The sequence below is a fragment of the Rhipicephalus microplus genome, chromosome 5 (genome assembly GCF_043290135.1).
Source record: "Rhipicephalus microplus isolate Deutch F79 chromosome 5, USDA_Rmic, whole genome shotgun sequence".
Classification (NCBI taxonomy): Eukaryota; Metazoa; Arthropoda; class Arachnida; order Ixodida; family Ixodidae; genus Rhipicephalus; species Rhipicephalus microplus.
In genome coordinates, this window is record NC_134704.1 from 51,204,298 (window position 1) to 51,228,922 (window position 24,625).

The 24,625-nt window shown below is 46.7% G+C and overlaps 2 protein-coding genes across 2 annotated transcripts in view; both read right to left on the reverse strand.

Annotated features, from left to right (window-relative positions):
- Positions 1-88: 88 nt before the first annotated feature.
- LOC142817778 (uncharacterized) lies at positions 89-10,370 on the reverse strand. The gene is made up of 3 exons (XM_075895418.1): positions 10,184-10,370; positions 9,035-9,211; positions 89-398 (listed from the first exon to the last, which is right to left on the reverse strand). The coding sequence occupies exons 1-3, from the start codon at positions 10,277-10,279 to the stop codon at positions 264-266; spliced, it is 408 nt and encodes a 135-aa protein (XP_075751533.1). The 5' UTR covers positions 10,280-10,370; the 3' UTR covers positions 89-263.
- An 8,029-nt stretch (positions 10,371-18,399) lies between these two features.
- Positions 18,400-24,625, reverse strand: part of LOC119173869 (uncharacterized) — a 124,406-nt gene continuing 118,180 nt past the window's right edge. Inside the window, exons 17-20 of the mRNA XM_075895419.1 lie at positions 23,451-23,566; positions 22,603-22,742; positions 21,172-21,325; positions 18,400-20,648 (exon numbers count right to left, since the gene is read on the reverse strand). Of these exons, the coding sequence (XP_075751534.1) occupies positions 20,500-20,648; positions 21,172-21,325; positions 22,603-22,742; positions 23,451-23,566 (559 nt within the window). The 3' untranslated portion in view covers positions 18,400-20,499. The remainder of the gene's footprint in view (positions 20,649-21,171; positions 21,326-22,602; positions 22,743-23,450; positions 23,567-24,625) is intronic.

Sequence of the window (24,625 nt, forward strand, 5' to 3'; positions counted from 1 at the left end):
CTTTAGCAAACAGAGGAAACAAAACTTAATATTTCTCTCGCGGAAATAAAATAAATGTAACTGTACCAATAAAAAGCTTTTGTGTATATGCGAGCACATTATAAAAACTGAAGCGGCGATTTTTATTGGACATGCCACGCCATCTACAGACGGCCGTAGCTAGTTGCAGTGACGGCTGTTTAGACTTCCCCTCTGCAGGCACAACGCATGGCGTGGTGCGTTACAAATATCGCACATTGCTTTGAAAGCAATGCCGTCTGACGCTAGAACTGTCCACACTTCAGACTGTGTGTGAAGGGACTCTTCAGTTGCGCTGGCCTTGCGACTTGGTTGTTGTAGTCATCGCCGAGATCCTTGTGATCTCCCAGCTGCTCGTCATGTTTGCTGGCCGCATTTGTCTGTATAAAATTATGAAAAATAAAAAAAGAAATGTGATTGCTCGACTGTTTACAGTCACAACACACAGGAACAAAGCATCATGCAATCAATATGTATCTATTACTACCTCCCCCCCCCCCCCCCCCCACACACAAAAACTTGTTCATGCACACATCTGGTGGTACACGTAACTAGAAGTAATATTTAAAGTTAACCGCAACACAATGAAACCAACTACGTATGGTTTGTCGTCATGTAGCGCTTTTAAGACCAATTATGTAAAAATTTTAAATATTCGCTTTATATGTACGAGTGCGTTTTCCCTACGCTGTAGATGGCATTCCTAGACAAGCGATCATATTTTGAGGAGCAAAGCTCCTTTGGCCCGCACCTCGCCGTCGCTGTCTCAGCCCCCCGCCGCATCACGGCTCGCACCCCTCTCCCACCTGGGTCCCTACCTCTCTTTCTTTTCTCTACCCTTTCCCCTAAAACCGGCGAACGTCGCTTCGCCCTGTTGTCGGCAAGGTTCCATTTGGCGTTGCATAAGTGGTTGCCAGACTGGAAGGGTTGTTGTTGCCAGACTGTTGCTAAATTTGGCAGAAATTTTTTTCCTGTAGTTGTGGCTTCTTCGCAAGAGTTTGGTGCTATCCGCGGTGCACTTCTTGGCTGAAAATTTTTCTCCTGTAGTTGTGGCTTCAATTCGTAAGAGTTTGGTGCTATCCGCGGTGAATTTCGCGAGTGCATGAGCGACGCTGGCCGTTTTAATTAACGGAATGGACCGAGCCTAGCAGAAGTCGAGCGCGGCGCTGCCGTGCAATTAAGAGGCCGTTTCAATTCCGTTTTAATTAACGGAATGGACCGAGCCTAGCAGAAGTCGAGCAGCGTGCAATTAAGAGGCCGTTTCAATTCCGCTTTAATTAACGGAATATACCGCGCCTAGCAGAAGTTGAGCGCGGCGCTGCCGTGCAATTAAGAGGCCGTTTTAATTAACGGAATGAACCTCCCATTACAGAAGTCGAGGCGCGTTCTCTTGCTGTGTGCGCAGCTGTGCGATTAAGATATCGCGTCTCAGTATTAGGGATTACGGGGAAAACTGATTAGAGTCGCAGGAGGGGATGCGCTGCCCCCCTTCCCCCTTATTTTTCTTTTTTTTTCTCTCTTTCAGCTGATCGTGTCGCGTCGACCGCGCGCTACGACGGGGGACGCTACGCTTCCCCTAGCTGTGTCAGCACAAGACACATCGTTCGGACTCGTATATACATGTGATGAATAAGCGTTCCAAGGCTGGTTAATCGGAGTACGTCGGATATGCTACAGCTATGTACGCCTGGAAGTGCACCGCGGATAGCACTAAACTCTTACAAAAAAGCCACAACTACAGAAGAAACATTTTCTGCCAAATTTAGCAGCAATCTGGCAACAACCACCCCAAAGTCTGGCAACAAACTTATGCAACGCCAAATGGAACCTTGCCCTGTTGTCAGCCCAGTGGTTCGTCCGTCGGCGACTCGCTTGCTGGATTCCGTGCCGACCGGTTGTGCCCTCGCGATCTCCGGCGTCAGCGTAGCTCTGGCCGACTGGGCTCGCCCTACGTCATCTCCTGACGCCGACCTCCGACGACAGTGTAGCTCTGATCGACTAAACTTGCTCTACACCACCTCCTGACGCCGACAAGAGCTCTCGCAAGTGGTGCCCCGTCCTCGGACTCCTGTGAACGTGTTTCCATCTTTCCTATCTCTCCTATCCCCTCGATATGTTGTTGTTGTTAGTGGTTCATGAGGAAAAAGAAGAAGGCACCTAATTTCTGGGTGCCTACAGGCGACACGGTGCAGTGCCTCCCCTCGATATGTCGTCGCTCTCTGGTTTACCACCTCACGCCTCTTTCTCTCTCTTGTCGTGGCTCGGGGTGCTGTGGTAGCGTGGTGTAGCTTCGGATTGAGGAAACGAGCGCTTACAAGATGGGGATACGAAAAACAAACAAGGTTTATGGCACTATTTACAAATATTTACAGCATGAGGTTAAGAGTTCACAAACCACGAGCGTGGTGGTTAAACCTTTTCTTGGTTCAGAGCCTTCACAAACTACGAACGTGGTGGTTGAACCTTTAGTTGGTTCAGAGCGACGTCCTGCACTCTGCGGCGCCGTTATAAGCCCTGTCGGGCTCCTCCTTCTTCAGTGGAACACCAATCACATACACACACAACAGGTGAGGGGTACGAGCATGCACGGCGCACGTGAACAGCCAATTTCGAGTCAAGATCACTGCACTTAAAGGTGGCGCCAGAGAGTCTCTTGCTCGTCGTGTATGTCGCTGGTCGAGGGGTTCCAAGCTTCGGACAGCAGACATCAAACGGTCCGCCAATTTGTCCGCTCAATTAGCAGGGCACTTTGTGGCGGCGGTCGCCGTTTCTACAAAGGAAGACGCTGTCTTTGTTGTCCCCTCTGGAACGGCTTACCGCTTCGTGGCGACGTGACGTCTCATCCGCCGGCTAGCCGGGACAATACCTGGCGGGCATAAGCATTCGGCGAGTCGGCTACTTGTTTGAGGGTTAAAAGAGCGCCGCTCCCCCGTCAGATCTCGACGCTGGTTCCAAGAAAACCTGGGTTCCAGGCGTGGGAACGCGGCCCGGCTACGCTTCTCAGCGACAGCATGGCGCCTGCTGACGCCGGTCATAACAGCTTCCCCCTCGCCAGATGAGTCACGGAGGGCAGCGGTCAACACTGCTGCTCGCAGGGACGACGAAAAGGTCAGTAGTTGAATGCCAGGAACTGGCCTTCGCTTGTGGCATGGTCCGGGTGATTGCCGAATCTTCGACAGCATCTCTGATACTCGACCACCTGTACAAGCAAGCACTCGGCCCCCTTCGATCAAACCAAGCCAAAAGAGGGATGGAAACCAATTTTCATTTCTTAGCTTTAACAAAAGCTCACACTCAAAACTCTCAGGACTCACTTGAGCTGAAAAACCGGACGTGCTACCTTACAAATTTACATAAGATGCACGAAAAAAACTAAAATATCAATTTTGATACAGAAAGAGCACCCCAGAATGGCGGCTGAGTGTGTCAACGTTTCCATTCAATTTGCCCTTCTTTTACCTAATGCCAAAATTGTATTTTCGAAGAATCAAGCTCCGCCTCACAAGGCGACTGTTCTTCGATGTCATGGTTTGCAGCCAAAGGGGACAATGGCCTGTATCTACTTTAAATTTAGCCCTCCCCTGAGATAACACTGCCACTGATGAATGCTCTACACAATGCAGGCGCACTCCTTTCCTGAAGCGCAGTACGTTATCTCACGAGAGCCCAAACTCTGGCTCAAGTAGAACGCATCATACTCGTTGCCACTGTCGTCGAGACATATAACGGCCGACTCTTTCTTTTTGTCGCTGACTACTTACACGGCCCTGTCCTGCTGAGAGCATCAGTCAGGAACTCGGATTCAGTGAGCGCTAATATTGTCCGAACGTCCGTCTTTGTTTACGGCCGCCCATAATTGTCTACCACTGAGACATTAAACTCACCAGCCTCCCGCAACCTTAACCTAAGCTGTGACCAAATGGTCTACCTCACGGTTAGGGAAAGCTTGAGGATCTGCTCATGATCACTAGATCATTCTTCAACAAAAGTAACAAACACTGCCTTCTAGCAGGTTAGTTCGGTTAGTTACCTGCCTTTGCTAACACCCTTGATTAAAAAACAAAACACTGAGTTCTTTTGAGCGCTTTCAATTCTTCTCATTCTTACGGCGCTGCAAAATTCATGGCACTACTAACCAAACGCTTAGGCCTTCACACATGGTCTAAACGTTCATCCTTACATTACGTTGCAACACACCGTGTACAACACAAAAATAATGCTAAGTGCAATACTCATCAAATGCACCTCACAATAATTGCATAGGGTTTCGCTAAAACTGTGCACCAATGGCTCTCAATTCTCATAACGCGCAACGACAACTGCACTGTGTTGCGCCAAACTTAACCATTTTACGAAATCATCTGGTCTATGTTAATATCTTCTTCCTTAAATGCCAATTCACGCCACATCCACATGACAGTAAAGGCATACGATATTAAACTAAACCTTTGAAACACTAAAAAAAAACAGAACAATTTTTTCCCAGTTTTTACCTTCTCGGTATATTCGTACAAATGATTAATGGACTTCAATTTTCAGCCTTTAGTTCGGCGGTTTTCCCTTTCAAAAATTTACACCGCTTTACATTACTTACAAAATTAAAAGGCTCAAATCTGCATTTCCAATGCAAAACTGAGTAACAATATTTGACACGCCTGTGCAAAAGTTACTCGAACTGACCGTTCCCCCTTTTCTCATGGTTCCTTTATTCGTACACGATGGGGTCGCGGTCCCGGCGGTTTTCGAGCACGCCAGAAGCTACAAAATGCACAAACTCTAAGCAGTGCACTGCCGTCATACCTCATTTTCCACTTCTTCCTGTTCCCCTCAGGAATGTGAAAAGGACGCCAGAAACAGGGTGGAGACAGGGGACATTGTCTCTTTGTGCTCGCCCCGACGCGGTTTTTAGCCACTCTGTGCTTTCGACTTTGATCCTTCAGGCAAGGCCGCTTTCCCGAAGTTGTCGAGCGCAACCGCGCTTTTCGTTGGGGTAACGCACCTCGTTTCCCCCCTCTACACCTGGCTTGCCGCTTGTACCTCTCGGAACGCCACCATGGAAGTTTCCTGGAACGGATTAACGGCCTACCCTCTCGTCTTTCTTGCGACTGAGTGGGACCTGTCCTAGGCTTACGCAGTGACAAACGCTTCTGCTTCTTTCTTTTTCGGCGATGTTTTCTTGCCTCCTTTCTCTCGATGCCATGATCATGTCGCGTCGGGAACTGAGGGGTCGGGAAGCTCGTTGGAGCTTGTGCTACATTTTCCCCGACGCTCAAACATTTTGTACTCGGTGTCACGACGGACTGCCGGGCCAAATTATCTTTGTTAACGCTGATAGAATCATTAACTTGGCCCTCTCCGATGGCATCGCTGCACTCCTGAACTGTCGCGTTCTCACTCTCATTAGCCACTGCGCTAACCATATCTACATGTGAAAATTTTGAGACGTCCTCTCGAGGCATGGGGATGGTTTCCAGCTCCTTACTGAGCCCATTAGGGCTGCTGGCACACACCTCATCCTCGCAAGGACCGTCTTTTGATACTGTCTCTATCTCGAGACTGGCCAAGGGCTCGTTCTCGACATGCTCTAGATTGACGCCTTCGAGAATATGCGGGTCCTTTTCTTGCGCGATCCCTGGTCCTGGCGCTTCCTGACGCGCCTCAACTTCCAGCGCTTTGCGACGCGCCTCGCTTTCAGACTCCCGTGCGAGTCTTTCTTTCTTTTTGTTAACAGAAGTTCCGAATCTTCTGATCAGCTCTGATTTGATAACTTCATAGTTGTTCGCGTGCTGCTCACTGAGTCGCGCAACAACGTCCGCTGCCTCGCAGGGCAGAACCGTGCGTAGCTTCTGAGACCAGGTGTCTCGCTCACACTTAAGTTGACTACACTTTCGTTCAAAGAGTCTAAGATACAGGCCCATATCCCATGATACCTCATATGGCTGCATGTACCTAGACATCTCGAACTCTGCCTCATTTTCGAGTACTCCTTGCTGGCGTCCCAACCTCATACTCAACTCATAGTCTTGTTTGAAAAACTTTAGCTTGAGGCTTTCTCTTTCGTCTTCACTCTTTCCTTCCATCTGAGCTGCTCTTAGTTTTCTTTCGATGATGAGGTCCCATTCTTCACTTAGTTCCTCATCATCAGCCCCCAAATCATTAATCGCTTGAATGATTATGGGTTTTCGTGCCAAACCCTTTGTATCGATCCCCAATTCCTCACACAACAGCAACAAGTCTGACTTCTGCAGCTCCCGTAAGTCCATGATCGTATTGAGTGCTCGCTACTTCCAAAATAACTTTCCGAAACGGCGAAACTGAGTCTTTCAGCAAAGTTAACTACCAGTTCTAAAATTTACCCTCTTTTAGAACCTGGTTCACTCAAAGGAAAAGCCAAGCACTCACCCATACGTGATCCATGTCTCGAGCCAGCTGCTTCTCCTGGGCCGACTGTTGTTGTCACTTGTAGCTTCGAATCCCACCTCTGCCAACCAGTTGTCGCGACTCGGGGTGCTGAGTCGTATCCCACCGCTGCCACCAGTTGTCGTGGCTCGGGGTGCTGTGGTAGCGTGGTGTAGCTTCGGATTGAGGAAACGAGCGCTTACAAGATGGGGATACGAAAAACAAACAAGGTTTATGGCACTATTTACAAATATTTACAGCATGAGGTTAAGAGTTCACAAACCACGAGCGTGGTGGTTAAACCTTTTCTTGGTTCAGAGCCTTCACAAACTACGAACGTGGTGGTTGAACCTTTAGTTGGTTCAGAGCGACGTCCTGCACTCTGCGGCGCCGTTATAAGCCCTGTCGGGCTCCTCCTTCTTCAGTGGAACACCAATCACATACACACACAACAGGTGAGGGGTACGAGCATGCACGGCGCACGTGAACAGCCAATTTCGAGTCAAGATCACTGCACTTAAAGGTGGCGCCAGAGAGTCTCTTGCTCGTCGTGTATGTCGCTGGTCGAGGGGTTCCAAGCTTCGGACAGCAGACATCAAACGGTCCGCCAATTTGTCCGCTCAATTAGCAGGGCACTTTGTGGCGGCGGTCGCCGTTTCTACAAAGGAAGACGCTGTCTTTGTTGTCCCCTCTGGAACGGCTTACCGCTTCGTGGCGACGTGACGTCTCATCCGCCGGCTAGCCGGGACAATACCTGGCGGGCATAAGCATTCGGCGAGTCGGCTACTTGTTTGAGGGTTAAAAGAGCGCCGCTCCCCCGTCAGATCTCGACGCTGGTTCCAAGAAAACCTGGGTTCCAGGCGTGGGAACGCGGCCCGGCTACGCTTCTCAGCGACAGCATGGCGCCTGCTGACGCCGGTCATAACACTCTCTACACCTTTATTCCTATCCTTTTAATCCCTCCTCACCCCCATCCCTTGTGAGCCACTGTTGAGGTGTCGCTCGCTGAAGCAGACAGTTACGGGGCTCACTTTTCTCTTCCTTTCTCTCTTGAGAAACAGTAGTAGTCCGTCGAATGGGCCGCCGCATACTCACTCGCTCAGTCGTTCCCGCCACAGAGCGCAGCAGCCGCTCTCCCCGCCTTACCTCCTTCATGAAAGCGAGATGAGGGGCATAGTCAGTCGTTTGCGTTCCATTTCTCGAGACGTCCAGCTTCAGGCTGTGCAGAGGGCCCGTGAACGAGCGGAGAGGCATGGACTCTCTGTTCCGACATGGGACTAGCCAACGGCTGGGTGGGGACCTACATAGTTGGCCCGCTGCCTTGCCTCTCAGGACCAAATAAAGTTGTTTGTCCTGTCCTGTCTCGGGAGGTTCGCTCATCTTAGACTCATCGGCTGTATTCGTACACGGAACACGTGCTATTTTCGTGGCAACGTACGTACATGCTGCGTGGTGACGATGCTCGCTAAAGCCCGCAAAACATGAAATACTACCACACGACATCACTCCTCCAAGCAGCGTCCGCAGACTGCGGCCGCGGATCTAGGCATCCGCACCACGGTGCGACAGCATTTTTGATGGCAGTAGACGACAGGAAGTGCCGCCGGCCCTGATAAGCGATATGTTGACGTCAATCAGCTGGTATAAAGGGGTCGATCTTCTCGAAATATCCTGACTACACCCTGGCCAACAACGTCTTCAATGAAGTTAGACTGAGCGTTGGGCCGGTTGGTGCAGCATAATTTCAATGTTTCACAGCGGGCGTGTCTCCTCTTTGTCAGTCCTCGTATCATGCGCTGTGGAACATTGAACTTGGGTGCAGCTGCCGACTAAAACCCTACTCTATGTTTAACCGAATATTCACGCGATGCCTTAGAATACTTGAAGGCGCGCGGAGCACTTATAAGAGGCCAGGGCTGGCGTTTGCTGCCGTGGTCTCTTGTAGCTTGGCGCAACGCGTGCAAAACCAGTCATCTATACACCTTTTCACAGGAAGGAAAAAAATCACCGCCATGATGGGCTGTGCGCGGGAGTACAAAGGCTAAGGACGCAGCGTTGTCAGCGCATTTTCGAGGGGACGCGCCAATTCGCACAGCCCAAGGAGGGCTATGGCGGCGCCCAGGGAGGTGTTTATGAAAAGGTGCATAGCAAATTATGCACGCGTTCGCGCCGAGGAGTCATCTTGTCCTTGACAATGATTATCAAGTGCGAAGCCCAGACTGTCGTCGTTTTTGCATAACGCGGACAAAAACCAGGTATAAAAATAGAAAACGGAAGCAACTGAGGAATATAAAGGGAGAAAAATAAATGAATTGAAAAACTGACAAAGAACGAAAAGAGAGAAAGAAAAGAATATTCGACAAAACCGAAGAGAAAAAAAATGCACCTCAGTTACGTATTTCAAGCTTGACACCGCTATAGTGAGAACCTCCCTTAATTTTTTTTTTCTATCTCGATATCTGTGTCAGCGTTTCGCCCGTAGCACGGCCGAAACGTTTACTAATGGAAAATGACATTTTTGTAAGTGCACCTTCATGTCATTGACTATATATATATGTTCATCCGGGTATCCTTGTTTTGTGGAGGCCACGATGTGACTTCATAAGAACCAACTCACGTTGTTGGCAGCGCCACCGGCCGCAGCGTCGGCGTGTTCCGCATCGCGCCCGGCAACGGTGGCGACCTCCTTGTTCCGGCAGAACAAGCGGCGGAAGAAGTTTCGGATACTTGTCAGCTTGTCCATGGCCCAGCTCCTGCCTTCCGACTCGGACGCGGACACCTCGTAGCACAAGACCTGCGAAAGCGGGTTGCTGAGCAGCAGGTCGCAGGTTCTGGTTTTGGGACGTTAAACCCCACAAATCAATCAATCAGGTCGCAGGTTCGATTGTGAACTACGACGTCGGCGTTGAGGCGTCATATACGTGCAGAGATTTGGGCGCGCGTGGGAAAGGCTCCAATTTGAATCGCAAAACCCGGAACATTTAACTAGGACAGTTTTAAAAGACCACGAACCAATCTTCGGAATTGGTGACAAGACACATCCTGCGAAAAGAAGACACTCGCTATCAACCGTTCAGTCAAATCTTGCAGTCTTGCATGGCTGAGTATAAAAGCCGATTGCGTAAGTTGCCATTTTCCCAGGCACCCCCTCTCCTTACTCTTTGTAGCTGCCGTCGCTTGCTGTTGGAAGTGAAACTATAGCGTGCTATCACAGTGTGTTGATCAAATGCGCTTCTGCTAACATTCCACAGTGAGTCATGCTTATGCCCAGAAAACACAACGAAATAGGTCGATCACGCTTCATCACACGTCCTCAATGTCGTGAGCGCGCTGATATCACTTCTTTCCGTTGTGCTGCCCCTCCCTGCATTGCTTATAGCGAGCTCGTAGCGAAGGGAGAAGAAAGAAAGCGAGTGAAAAGGAGCGCTAAAAAGAGGAGACAAGAACGTACATGGGTCCCTCACTAAAGAAGGTGTTTTAAGCACGAAAGATATCCCTATATAACGGCCTGTTCTTGACGGAATCAATAAATTGTTAGGGTAATAGATTCACGCGGCAATAAACACCGATGCCGAGTTCATTCGATCAATACTTAGAAGTGCAGTTCACGACCCCCCGAAGTACGCGCGAAATCCCGCTAAGCAATCGGAGACCGCGGTCAGGGTGTCCTAACGATTTGGCACGCGCCAACGTTCCAATGCACATTAGGAACAAGTAGCAGCACTTGATTCGTTCTTAGGATCCCGAATCCGGGCTCGGTGCTTACCACTCTATTCCAGGCCGTCACATAGGATGCGTACATAGACGACTCGCTGAAGTTGCGGCTAAACTCGGTCAGCCGGTCCCTGTCGTCCAGGTACATGGGTGGGCTCTGCGGGGGTCTACCATGGGGACGAGCAGGCCGGACCACGCATGGCACCCAACCTCGGCCTGACAGTGCGCGCGCCTTCTTTTCTTCCTCTCATCCTCATCGCACGGCCGGTTGATCCTCAATAAACTGACGAAACCCACCACGAGGAATTGCGTCCACGAAACAGATGGTACGTTGCTCTATGAATGAAATTGTTTTATGTTCTCAATATGCTTACAAATAGTTTACACAATTACTCATTCATATAATCAAGGAAATAATAATAAGCTCCCTGCCACGACGGAAACGACGAGCACTCCATGGAACGTACCCACAACGGGAGCCGCGGCCACACGAAGGTAAATATAACTACTTTAAATAATTTAGGAAATTAAACGGTGGAGCTGATGACATCGGCTTTACCTTGGTCACTGCTTGGCTGTTTTCCTCGCCATCGCCGATTATTCCGGAATGAATGCGAGACTCTCAGCTTCTCCAGGACGGTTATCAGCCGCGGGTGCTCCCCTCCGCATCTCCTGAATCATTCCTGCCAGACCTTTGCCTTTGTTCTCCTTCTTTCCACCCCAGCTTCATTCTCTCCATGCCGTGACCCTTTGTCTACCAGGCTAAATATAATTATCCATAGTGTTTCTTGAAGATACATCTGCGGGAACTCTGGCGCTAATGAGAGCTGTAATGCAAGGCACTTCAGCGAGCATGAGAATTATGGGTAGTACAAAACGTTGTCTTACCTTCGTACACTGCATATTTTCGGCTCCGTTTGAATTGCAGCTGCTTTGTCACAGACGGCAACCAGCAAATGTTTAGCAGTTGCGTTTCACCACCCTAACCTTTTAGGCTCACCATTTCAAATCGGCTCACGAAGTTCGCAATCGTCCATTCTTCAATTCGAAAGAAAACCAAAACACAGCAATAAGCAAAGCCACAAGTGCGATTCGAAACCCGCAGGCATGGACACTAAGCAAATAAGAGCGAATGATTGGTATACCAATCATTCGCAATGTCGCTGAACGAATGCAACGCCAGTCTCTGCTTTAGTTAATTTTGTTAATTTTAAGAAACTCTATGCAATTATCTGTAGGTGGCGTTGGATAAACTCGTTACTATAGGCTTTCCTTTCACCTATTTGGGTTTTTTAGCCTTGCCCCCTCTCGTCAGGCTTTGCTCTCGCAGCTGGGCTTGAAAGCGTGGACGACAGATCTTTAGGCATGTACCTCGACAATAAACAGCTCCGGTGTTCAAATGGTGATCGATTTGATAATTGAATGATATGTGGTGTTTAACGTCCCAAAACCACCATATTATTATAAGATACGCCATAGTAGAAGGCTCCGGAAATTTCGACCTGGGTTCTTTAACGTGCACCCAAATCTAAGCGCACGGGCCTACAGCGTTTTCGCTTCCATAGAAAACGCAGCCGCCGCAGCCGGGATTTTATCCCGTGACCTGCAGGTTCGTTGTTCAAATGTTGCGCACAAAGGAAGAGAGAAGTTTCATTTTGAATTCGCAAGTTTCATCGCCTATAGGGGGCGCACAGGGTGGTTCAATATGGCGCCCGCAGTGAGTATCGCTCAAGGTCGGAGTCGCTGAGCACATATGTGGCCTGCGCTGTTTTTTTTTATGGCTTTGCGATGGCTTTACCCTTTCTGCAGTCGCGTAATATGCGTGACTTGTACGTTTTACAAACTCGGATACGATGCCTCAAAGAGGTCCTGAATTCCAAGCACATCACTTGTTGTGGCGTGAAGGTCTGTAGCCGATATTTTTGACGCATTTTTGAAAAAACGTCTCAGCTTTGCTGCAAACGCGGAGCAATGAACGCGATAGCACCAAATCGGAAGGTCAGTGCCGAATGGCAAGCAGATAAGAACGTGCCCCGCGTTTCTCACGCATGAGGCACGAAACGTACTCACAAGTACAGACGACCGCGAATAAGCGTCTCAGTCATTATTTCGCTGTGTCTAAAAAACGCACCCTTTTCGCCAACGAAGAGTGCGCAACGACTGCAGTGCCCTTTGTGCGTCCAGTAACTACAACAGAAACGCTCTAGTGAAAGCCCAACGCCAGCCAAGACGTACATGCACATGCTATGAACGCCGCTGCCCCACCGCTACTCCAAATACTCTTTGAAAAAATTACGCTGGTGGCCGCGGAGCGGCGTTACAGTCTGCGGAACTTGCGAATACCATGCCGAAATCGGTGCATGAAAGACAGCGTATACGTCACGCGTTTCAAAGTGCTAATAGAACGGCAGTTCTACTCCTTTTGGTAATATATATATATATATATATATATATATATATATATATATATATATATATATATATATATATATATATATATATATATATATATATATATATATATATATATATATATATATATATATATATATATATCAAAACGTTACGGGGAGCATGTGGGTGGGGCCCCTATTCCAAAGCTCCACTGGCGAGGAGCGCTAGTTGCAGTCCCAGATCCTCGCTAGCGAGCAAAGTCTCCCACTGCTCCCTTGCGGAAATTTCGCCGGCTATTTGCGGCGAGTTAATTTCGGTTGGCCTTCTCACTCCTTTTGGTAAAAATCCGGAAAAACTCCTCTCTGGATGTATCTGACCGTCGAGCTCACTCAAAGTGAACGCCGACAAAGGTCTACAGCAAAATACTAAGGTGGTGCGTTCGTGGAAACGAGCCGCGGCTCAACTTGCCGCTCAAGGCGACGTTCTTAGATTTTTAGGCAGTAGATTTCTAAAAACGTTGGCTCGAGGCGAGTCCTTCGTGCCGTTGCGAAAAGAGGCGCTGGCAGCGTCCAAGGATCTTGTTATTGGGGGCGAATCTCCCTATGCCGTGGGTCGTGCGTCCGCGATGTATGTTACAGTAGTCGTCGTAGTAGTAGGTAGCCGCCTATGGCCGGACTGGATGAATGGACGGTCGCACGGACGGACGCAGGTATGGATGAATGCACAGACGGACGGACGCATGGATGGATGGATGGATGGACGGGTGGACGGATGGATGGACGCATGAACTGTCGCACAGACGGATGGTCGGAGGCAAGAACTAACTCATCATCATACACTCCGTGGACATGCTGTGATTTTTTAGTGGCTTTACCGACGTCTAAAGGGACTTAAGCAAGGAGGTGAAATTATTCCGGAGTGGAAGCTCTCGCACCGCACTGCCAGTGAACGTGAAGCCAGCGTAGCCGCCCCAACCACCTTCATTCCCGGAAACGCGCTCTTTTCGTGCCCGCTAGCGGTTTTATTCTATTAAAATGAACGCTAGTTTAATTATAAAATAAAAGATCGTTGTTTCCAATAAATGTGACTAATATGAATGAGTATTGGTGACTCGGCGTCTGATTAAATTTGTCAAGATCTTAAAGTTTCCTTTAAGGAAACCAGTAATACAAAGAGGCACGTTGAGCAATATAAGTCTTGAAAGTTTCGTCATACTTGACTCGTTTCCCGCTCATGAAATACCTTCTCGTAGTGTATTTGGATATCGTCGGGACGGCTTTAAGCTCTCCCATAGTAGAGTACTCTGTGCTCTAAATTGTTACCCCCTTTTTCTAACCCTTCCCCCACTTGTACCCTCTCGTAATCATCGAGGGCATACGGGATGGCTTTATGCTCTCCCATAGTAGAGTACTTAGTACTCTATATCGTTACCCACTTTTTCTAAACACACTTGTACTACGCAGCAAGTCGAGCGCACGCATCCTATCTGGAAAAGTGCTAGTTCACTGATGTTTTAGGGACCGGCTTTTAGCGGGACGGCTCAGTGCTCTCCCATAGTTGAGTACGAAGTACTCAAAATCGTTAAACATTTTTTTTTCTAAACACACTTGTACCCTCTCGTAATCATCGAGGGCATACAGGACGGCTTTATGCTCTCCCATAGTAAGTACCTAGTACTCTAAATCGTTAACCACTTTTTCTAACCGCCCCCCCCCCCCTTGTACCCTCTCGTAATCATCGAGGGCATACGGGACGGCTTTATGCTCTCCCATAGTGGAGTACCTAGTACTCTATATCGTTACCCACTTTTTCTAAACACACTTGTACTACGCAGCAAGTTGAGCGCACGCATCCTATCTGGAAAAGTGCTAGTTCACTGATGTTTTAGGGACCGGCTTTCAGCGGGACAGCTCAGTGCTCTCCCATAGTTGAGTATGAAGTACTCAAAATTGTTAAACATTTTTTTCTAAACACACTTGTACCCTCTCGTAATCATCGAGGGCATACGGGACGGCTTTATGCTCTCCCATAGTGGAGTACCTAGTACTCTATATCGTTACCCACTTTTTCTAAACACACTTGTACTACGCAGCAAGTTGAGCGCACGCATCCTATCTGGAAAAGTGCTAGTTCACTGATGTTTTAGGGACCGGCTTTTAGCGGGACGGCTCAGTGCTCTCCCATAGTTGAGTACGAAGTACTCAAAATCGTTAAACATTTTTTTTTCTAAACACACTTGTACCCTCTCGTAATCATCGAGGGCATACAGGACGGCTTTATGCTCTCCCATAGTAGAGTACCTAGTACTCTAAATCGTTAACCACTTTTTCTAACCGCCCCCCCCCCCTTGTACCCTCTCGTAATCATCGAGGGCATACGGGACGGCTTTATGCTCTCCCATAGTGGAGTACCTAGTACTCTATATCGTTACCCACTTTTTCTAAACACACTTGTACTACGCAGCAAGTTGAGCGCACGCATCCTATCTGGAAAAGTGCTAGTTCACTGATGTTTTAGGGACCGGCTTTCAGCGGGACAGCTCAGTGCTCTCCCATAGTTGAGTATGAAGTACTCAAAATTGTTAAACATTTTTTTCTAAACACACTTGTACCCTCTCGTAATCATCGAGGGCATACGGGACGGCTTTATGCTCTCCCATAGTAGAGTACTTAGTACTCTATATCGTTACCCACTTTTTCTAAACACACTTGTACTACGCAGCAAGTCGAGCGCACGCATCCTATCTGGAAAAGTGCTAGTTCACTGATGTTTTAGGGACCGGCTTTTAGCGGGACGGCTCAGTGCTCTCCCATAGTTGAGTACGAAGTACTCGAAATCGTTAAACATTTTTTTCCAAACACATCCTGCTCTCTCTTAATTGATTACAAAGTACGCAAAATCTTTAGGCACTTCTTCCAAACATCGATGGAATAGCATGTGTACTTCGTCTTTTGTGCCTACTATGAATTATGGGCATTTGTTGTTCTCTCTATCAGACTTCTGCTGATCGCTATACAACTGCGAAAATGTGAATCTATCCTTGAACACTGATTTGTCACATGTCATTCATGCTCTGTACATAGCGCAATTTTCTTTTCTAAACGTAGTGTTCTTTATTAAGTTTAACAATATGAATAAATAATATGAGAAAAGAAAATCACCGCCGTATCCACAAGTTGAATGATGTCAGAGTAGCTTGCTCGGAAATTATCTGTTAGCCCGCGAATTCTCGGTACACATCTCCTACCATCATACAGATAGACGTGGTAACGTTGTTATATAAATAACATTCACAATGTTCATTATTAAAATTTGGATGCACTATATACATTTTGATGAAATATGTACATTATATGTACATGACCCACATTTCATTTGTTATATGATACAAGAATATTTCTTAGCGGCCACAACCCCGACGAGCTTATACGTAGGGGAAGTATTGTCCTTAAAGCATTAACTGAGTGGTCAGTGGTGAATGGACGACTCATAAATACTAAAAAAAACTAGAGCTGTTTTCTTTCCGTATATAAATATAATAGTTGCCCCAACAAACCGTCTAGAGCTTAGCGAAAGACGAATAGACGTCACAGATTCTTTTAAGTCACTTGGTGTAGCATTCGATTGGTCAATGAAGTGGACAAATCACGTCACTCACATCGAAAAGGAATTGTATTACGTAGTTGGTTTGCTTCCCAGATGTCATTTTGATTTCCCTACCCACTTTAAGCTAACCATTTATTATGCTATGTTTCAGTCGCACATAAATTACTGCCATTTTCTTTGGGGTACGGCATCAAAAACTAACCTTAACAGACTACTTGTACTATTAAAGAAAACCGTGAGGCATATTGCCGGCATCGGTTACGGAGCACACACAAGATAGTTCTTTCTTAAATATAATATTATTGTTATTACGAGTACCTACGAACATCGGCTATTGCATTGTTTGAGATTTTCACCACCTGTCGTAATACAGTCATTCCTATCTTTAGCAAACTTAACCTTGGAACACAAAACTGTCTGTACTAGAAGTGCCGAAAAGTATGTCCTTGCTTACACGAGAACTAGCTACGGAAATAAAACCCTCCAATTTATCTTACCAATGATTTTAAACAAATATGCAAAAGACGATTGTCGCCTACTCAAACTAAAACCCAAAAGAACATAAAGAGTATTTTGTAATGTACTGCGTAAAGGCATTTTGTTTGTGTGTATGTTTACTAGTGAAGTACTTTTTTGTTGACTCGTGTATAGTTCCATTGCTTTATTTATGTATTTGTATGTGTTGTGACACCTGTATGTGCAAAGTTTTTCCATTTTTTCTTGTTGATTTCGTTTACGTTTACAATTTTACGAAGTACGCCGACCAGAAAATGCTACAATATATATATATATATATATATATATATATATATATATATATATATATATATATATATATATATATGATCCTTTTTGGTTCTACTGGGGGGAGTGATGAGTTGTGGGTTCGCACGCCTCATGCGTGATACGTGCCGCGCCCTTTTACCTTGTTACTAAAGATATATATATATATATATATATATATATATATATATATATATATATATATATATATATATATATATATATATATATATATATATATATATATATATATATATATATATATCCTTTCAGCGTTGCACGTCTCCGTGAAGCAGAGCGCGTATAGGCTCTGGTCAGGGCAGGATTATGTTCTATATCATTAACGCGTACGTTGAAGGACCGCACGTTGCGAAGCGCAAGGATGAACTCGGTCGAGTGGTCGACGTCTTCTTGCAGGGTACCGTATACCGTTAGCGTGGGCAATCTGTGTTGCTCGAGACGCCGAAACTCGCCGAGCATGTCCTTGTGTTCGTTGGAGGTCTTGGGGTAGAAGTCACCGTGGCGTCGGCCTGGTATACAAGTTGTCGGCGTTGGTACATCGACTGAGTTCCATGCACGTACACGAGTGTCTGCTGATGCGTCTTGTTGTACTCGTATACTACCGAAAAGTATACGTTCCTCCTTGAGCCTTTTTACCACTTTGGCACTGGCCTGTACGAGTGAGAATCGCTTGCGTTTGCAGGAAACGCCTGGCTTATGGTCGAGGGTGAGCGAGCGAGCTAAGATTGGTATCCAAGACGGTTCTACATCACAGCCGTTTCGCACGGCTTCGCTGGCCCGCAGCTCCGTGTTTACTTGATGGCGAGCCCTCTTCGCTACAGTTTCCACGGGCTGTCCCTGCAGGGTCTTGGCGGCAAGTTCCAGCTGCGTTGCGAGCGATTGGTCGGGGCTCATTCTTAGGACCCTTTTCAACCCTCTGTATCGTATTAACTTTGCGAGCATCGAGTCATGCATATCGCATAGCTCAAACGCCTTTTCATTTGCTAGAGCTCTACCGGTTACCTATCTAAAGCTATGTTCGTTGTAACGGTTAACCGTGTCTGGTGCCTGTGTTCACGAACACCCTTAGAAACAGATCTGCCCAACGATCTGCGTTGTGAATAATCGGCTTAGGTTGCAGTGTTGCCGCACCCTTTGGCCGGATAGAACAAGAAAACTAATAAAATCGTAAGGGGGTGAGCGTTAGGTCCCACGTGCCACAGCCACCCGTTCAATCTGGTCGATCAGCGCTTGAAAGTCGAGCAGGTCGAAGCTGCGCAGTTGCGCCTCCAACGTCTCCGACGTTCTTGTTAGTGCCAGGTCTGAGTCTGTCGGATGTGGTGGACTCCTCAAGCAGTCCCAGGTAATGTGGTATAGTGTACGACTTCGTCTGCACAAGCGGCAAGAATCTCGATGTCACTTAAAAAAAAAGCTATAACACCACGTTCCCTTTGTGCTATCGAGGTAACCTTGAGTAAAAACAAGTTGTCGGAAGTTCACCACTTTTATTTTTATTCAAACACATCACAGCGACGCCAGAAACACACAAAGTACCATGCGTACATTTACAAGGACCGTTTAATTGGAAGATTAACACATAAATTACGTGAGCCTAGTGAGTAAGTATATGTGAATGGGGCTTGACCCAAGCTGACTAGAGGGAAAACGATATGAAATGAGACATGTTTTTTTTTATTATTGAGCTGTGTGCTTCCCAACCTTACTTAGCTGCTCTTGAAGATGAGTTTGTTTTCTGCCTCCATTCAGCGCTAGCGTTACGTCCATCGCTGGTATTGCGTGAACGATGCATGCTTTCAGAGACTATTGTAAATGATGCATATACGTTCATGCATTGCGGCGGCATCACAAAAGCTTTAGTGAGGCGCACGCGGCGACAGGTGCGCGGGAAGCTGTGTTATCAAGGGATCAATAAATGAAGAATTAATGAAGCGGCGAATGTTCGGAACGTCTGGACTGCCCTAGCACGACAACGGTTTGTATCTAGCAGCCTCTTGAAGCAACATAATAAGCATCATTTCAACAAGACTTATTTGTCCAGTCGTGTACTGTTGCGCCTGGATACTCGCATATGATGCTGTACTCCTTAAGGTACTGAGTTTTTTTTTTATTGCAGTGACTCATTCTCCATGCGTCTGCCACGTAGCCACATGCAAACCACTTCTTGACTGGTTAGCTAAGAAAACACTTTCATTTTCTTGCGGCACCGCGAGACGTCTTAACAGTTATGCTCAGGCATCGTCAGCTGTTTAGGTTTAGAGTGTAAAGTCTGACAAAGAGACGCCCCGCTTGTCTGCGTTTTTTATTCTTCAAGCTAAGTGTGTCATGTTAATCTCTTTATATCGGGTCTTTCTAGAAACGTCGCCCTATAGTTCCGAATTTAATACATGTTACGAGTGTATGATGAAATGATATCAAATCGCAAACATTGATGACGTGAAAACGAAAACTGTTATGAGATCAGTTACTTGCGCACCTTTCCATCACCGCGTGACGTTAGCACTTAAGATCGTTCAACGTGGACGAGGTTGAGACAATAACGTGGTGCAGTGTAGTTGCTTGCATTGCAGCGTCTAGGTTAGAGCGGAGATGAGTGCGACATTGAATTAGCAAGGTCACGCGGAATGACAGGGTGTTGATGACTCGCATCTGGAGAGCGTACAGTGTCCTTCTCACCTTTGTATATGCCGTTACGGCTGGCGAAATCCCCCGTAACACGCACACACGCGCAGAGAACCTTCAGGTGGGGTATTGCGCCGAGGACGCCCACTTTTGCTTTATCGCTCCTTCAGCAATTGGCACCAAGCAGCACGACGTTTTCACGACACACAAGTATACATAGATATGTCCACTCTTCCTTTTTTTTTTTTGACAACGGTGCTGTGATGCGCCATGGAGCGAACAGTCACGCAGGTTATAGGGCTAGATTAGGGTGAATACTGCGTGGATTCCAGTACCAACTGGGTGTCACTGTTCGAAAGCACAAGGTAGCTTTTGGAATACCTCATCGCTTTATGTTTTGGAATACCTCACCTATTTGATCATCTCCGCAGCCTGTCAGATATGCGCGTGCTCGCTAAACCGCGTCACAGACGCGCCTGGCGTAGCTGAGCGAATTAAGCGAAGGTGGAAATACTCGTGTATTTTAAAACCTTCAGATTGCACGAGAGTTCCGCTTTCGCCAGGGCACTAAATGGCACGCTAAAGCTTCCTACTGTCTCGAAAAAGAAAGTGCAACAAAGCAACTGTATGCTAGCTCACTCTTAAGCGCACTGCGCGAGGTTTCTAGCTGAAAATGTATAACGCCCGCACTATAGCGTAATAGCACCACAATGTGAGGGGACACTGAAGACACACAATGCCCGTGGACGACAAAGACTGGAACGAGGGACTATACACGCACAACACGGGAGCGTCTGAGATGAAAAAAAAAAGAAACGGGGGGGGGGGGGGGGGGTTGTGGGGTAAGGTTGTGTCTATCACAGTGCAAGTTTGGCCAACAAAGCAAGAGCCCTTGCAACGAAGTCGTGACGGTTGAACATAGGCTCTCGCAAGCGATCGACGTCTTCAGCCGCTGCCAATGGGACAGTCCTCCTCATCGCGACCATCGAAGCAGTCCTTGGTGCCATTGCATAGCTGGTCCGGAGTGATGCACCGTCCGAGGCGGCAGCGCACGCCCTTGCACGTGCTCGGTGGCTTGGGTGCCGGGTCGCTTTCTGCGAATGTTGATATTGCAAATAACCGATTCAGTTGCGTCTACGTGATTAGCTCAAGTTTTGCGATACGGTTACATTCCGTGCTACGCTGCATTTTGTTTCGCTGATAATACACACTCACACAGGAAAATCTCAACATGACACCATAGTTGCAAATACTTTTATCAGATTCACTTGCGCATTTCGTATCTGTTTATATTCCTTTTTTCTCTTCTTTTCTTCTCTCTCTTCTGGAACCTTTCAGTCCCCTTCCCCATCCCTATACAGAGTAGCATGCCAGCGATATATAGACGACGGCTAACATCCAATTATCTAATCGAGAGTCTCCCTCTCTCTTCCCTGATAACGGATATGACGGATTGCGCCTGCACTGCCTGCTCGCATGTTGATTTGCGTCCTCTGTGTTCATAAAGAATCAGAATAACCAAGACGGAAAGGGATGTCAGCGTACCGTATGAATGATGAGAAAGATCGCGCCTTTGATTCGCTCAGAAACACGTCAGCTGGAGTACGCAGTACGCACCCATCGTACTGTGAATCCAGGGCAGGTAGCGCATCACTTTGGTGTACACACCAGGCCTGCCTGGACGTCCGCAGCCGTCGCCATTGCTGGTCACCCCGACCAGAGACCACCGGCCGTCCACTTTCTGACACATAAGCGGTCCTCCGGAGTCACCCTGAGGAAAGAAAAAAGTTCGCGAAGACAGCGTCTCTTGGCGATGAGGTTGTAACGGAATCGCACTTGCAAGAGATCTTTAACAGAGGCTTACATATTTTATTTAAGCAGTTTGTTTTACAAAGCTATCCTGTTTGCATATAGATGCACGCATTAGTATACGTAGAGGGCTAACGAATTTCTTGCTTGCAATAGCATGTTTTATTTATTTATTCAATTATTTATTTCAGACTCACAACGTATTTTAAAGAGAAGAAGAGCATACGTATAAAATGAGCGTACTACACAAATGTAAATTCGTTGAACATGTCGCAAAAATTTCGAGTAATTACAATAAAATTAAGTTAAGTGCGCAGACATTTTACAAACACATGTGGTCGGCCATGCTTGATGAATGAAGCACTGCTACAAGAGTTACAAAGTGATGAAAATGTTAATATGGAGTACACACGTAATGAATGAATACATGGCACAAGAATTAATCAATGATGACTGGACACACGAGTCTTGTCCTGCGAAAACCACCACCAGTTTCTATGTCCGAGTGCCGCGCTTTAGGCTATCCCTAGTTCAGAGTGTCATCATTCGCAGAACGCGGACCAAAAGAACACAATGCACAGAAGAGGAGCACGCTTGCCACCCATCTCGCGATGCCACCGGCATCATGCTCATTGAGTTAAGTAACCTGAAAATTGAGCTTCACTATCGTCAGGAGCGGACAACGCGTGTTGGAAAGAAATGGCGTAATTCGTTAACAAACGGGTACGCCAATGATGCGTTTGGCCGACGGCGTTGGTTTGGTTGAGCCGATGGGCATCGGAGCATTGAGCATATTCAAGTTGGAAACAATCTCAAAGATTCTTGGACTTTTGCGTTGTTAGATGCTCAAAGAAGTTTATCGCGGCCGTGGTAATACATTTTGTTACCTCTATAGATAACCTTCAATATGCTGAACAAGTATATTTGCAAAAGTAGGCTTCTCCCTTCAATGACCCTTATTGTGGAGAAGTCTGCTTTCATGTGCAAAGACAATGTTGCGCGTTTTCTTTCTTTCTTTCTTTCTTTCTTTCTTTCTTTCTTTCTTTCTTTCTTTCTTTCTTTCTTTCTTTCTTTCTTTCTTTCTTTCTTTCTTCCTTTCTTTCTTTCTTTCTTTTTTTCTTTCTTTCCTTCTTTCTTTCTTTCTTTCTTTCTTTTTCTTTGACAAAGCGCAGTGGTAAACACAACCACGAAGGCCATTTCTTCCGTAGTTTCATGCAGGCTGAAGCCTTGTGCACTCACCAGACAGGCATCCCTGCCTCCCCTCTCGTATCCTGCACAAAACATGTTCTCCGTGATGTTGTACAGCGGCAGGAAGAGTGTCCTCCTGCGGCACTCCTCCGTTGTCAGCACGGGCAATGGCACTTCCTGTAGCGTGTCGGCTGCAAACGAACACGTAAGAGTCGTGATTAATCAATAAAATACAGTACGCATCTCAAATGTATGACTATACAGAGAAATTGCGACGTGCGTCGACGACACTTGGGTAATGCGTGGTGCACGTGTCGTTATTTTTGCATCGCTGTTTCAATATCGTTAAGACAGCGCGGGGTGCAAATATTTGAGAACTAGTTGAATGCGATTGAACACGTCCGATTGAACAAGTAATACATAGTGGTTGGATAACGAGTACCTAATAGTGGAGTCAATATTGGCTATGACTGGAAGCATTTTTCGTTCAGCTATAGTGAATTACTTGTAATGTACTACATGGCCGTGAACAATATACTATTTAGAATGTCAGGCTTAATGCGCTACTTCGTATTAGGAAACCTCATGGCTGTTGAAGTGTCCTCCTAATCGAGAGAGACAGATATGGCGCGGCACCTTTCTCTTCTTCTCCTCATTCAAAACCGCTTTGAATTTCGGTGAGGCGATGAACGCAAAAAGAGAAGTTGCTCTGTGAAAAACTAGCGTAGAAACAAATGAAAAGCAGATGCACGATCAGGACGCACGCCAGCTTTTGTCAGATTTGCCTTGCCTTTCTGTGCTGGTCCTTCATAGTGAGAAAAACAGCAACAACAAAGACGACAACAGCAACGTAACTCGACATATTGTCCGAAAAGAGGAAGCTTGGGAATGATGCTTACGAAATAAGCGTCCCACTTCGAGCAGCTTTCCCCAGCCGACCGCCACGCAGAATGATGTGTGTCTCGGCCTCTCCGTCTCACCGTCGCTCGGCAGGCAGATGGGTCGAATGTAGTCACTGGTAAAAAAAAAGAAGAAAAAAGTTCTTGATAAGGTATGTAGTCTATGCCACTCAAAAAGAAGAAAACTACTGTTCTCATTTAGATAAACAACGCCAGAAACTTCAGTGGACATTACATTTGACTTGAAGGTCAGCTTCTTGCAAAAAGAAAGAACTTGGGAGTTAGGCTTCTCTGCTTATTGGTCCAGATGTACGCTGCTTTTTTGCAGTATGAAAACAGCAGACTTCACTGAGAGACAGTAGATACGCTTGTACCATGCTTTAGAACGACGTGCATTCGTATGCCTTCTTTGTCACTTGTAATCCCCCGTTAACCTTTTCATATATATAGGGTAACAGACTGGACAACGTCTATTTAAGCTCCCTGCGGTTCTTTTTTATGCGCCTGTCTTTCTCTCTTGCTCTCTTTCTGCAAGAACAAACGACGAGAATAATTTTAACATTTACCTTGGGCTCATGTTCTCATCATCACATTAATGAAGGGACGCTTCAATGCCGGAAGCGCAATATTTCCGATGTCTCAAGATACCCCTTACACTTCTAAGAAAAATGAGGACCCCTGCATGGGACTCTACTTTGTCCCTGTGGACTTGAACGCATACGATTCTCCTTAAAAAGACGAGCAGTGAGCAGCGAGCAGCGTAAAAAAAAAAAGGCTAACCTTGAGATACAAGAATAGGTCAGAGCACGTAGGACATCATATAGTCAAAATCAAGAAGAGAAAATGGGCATGGGCAAGGAACATGACGTGTGTACAAAATAACCGCTGGTCATTAAGGGTAACTGACTGAATTCCAAGATGCCCGGAAAAGACAGAAAGTTACGCAGGCAAATGAGATTAAGAAGTTTGCGGGAATAACGTGGGTAAACAGCAGCAAGTCCATCTGATGATGATGACGATAAAAGAGACGTGTGAACTCTCTTTGAGGGTCATTGTATTCGCTTAGTGGTGTGCATTAATTCTCTTTTGGGTCCAACGACTCGCTTAATGGAGTCGTTGGACCCAAAAGAGAGTTAATGCGCACCTTTAAAGAGAGTCATATACCTGGCCAGTGA

Coding starts and splice junctions, on each gene's coding strand:
- LOC142817778 (XM_075895418.1), bottom strand. CDS start 10,279: ATGTACCTGGACGACAGGGACCGGCTGACCGAGTTTAGCCGCAACTTC. Junction 9,212..10,183: donor TGACGGCCTGGAATAGAGTG/GTAAGCACCGAG, acceptor CCGCTTTCGCAG/GTCTTGTGCTACGAGGTGTC. Junction 399..9,034: donor CCGGTGGCGCTGCCAACAAC/GTGAGTTGGTTC, acceptor AATTTTATACAG/ACAAATGCGGCCAGCAAACA.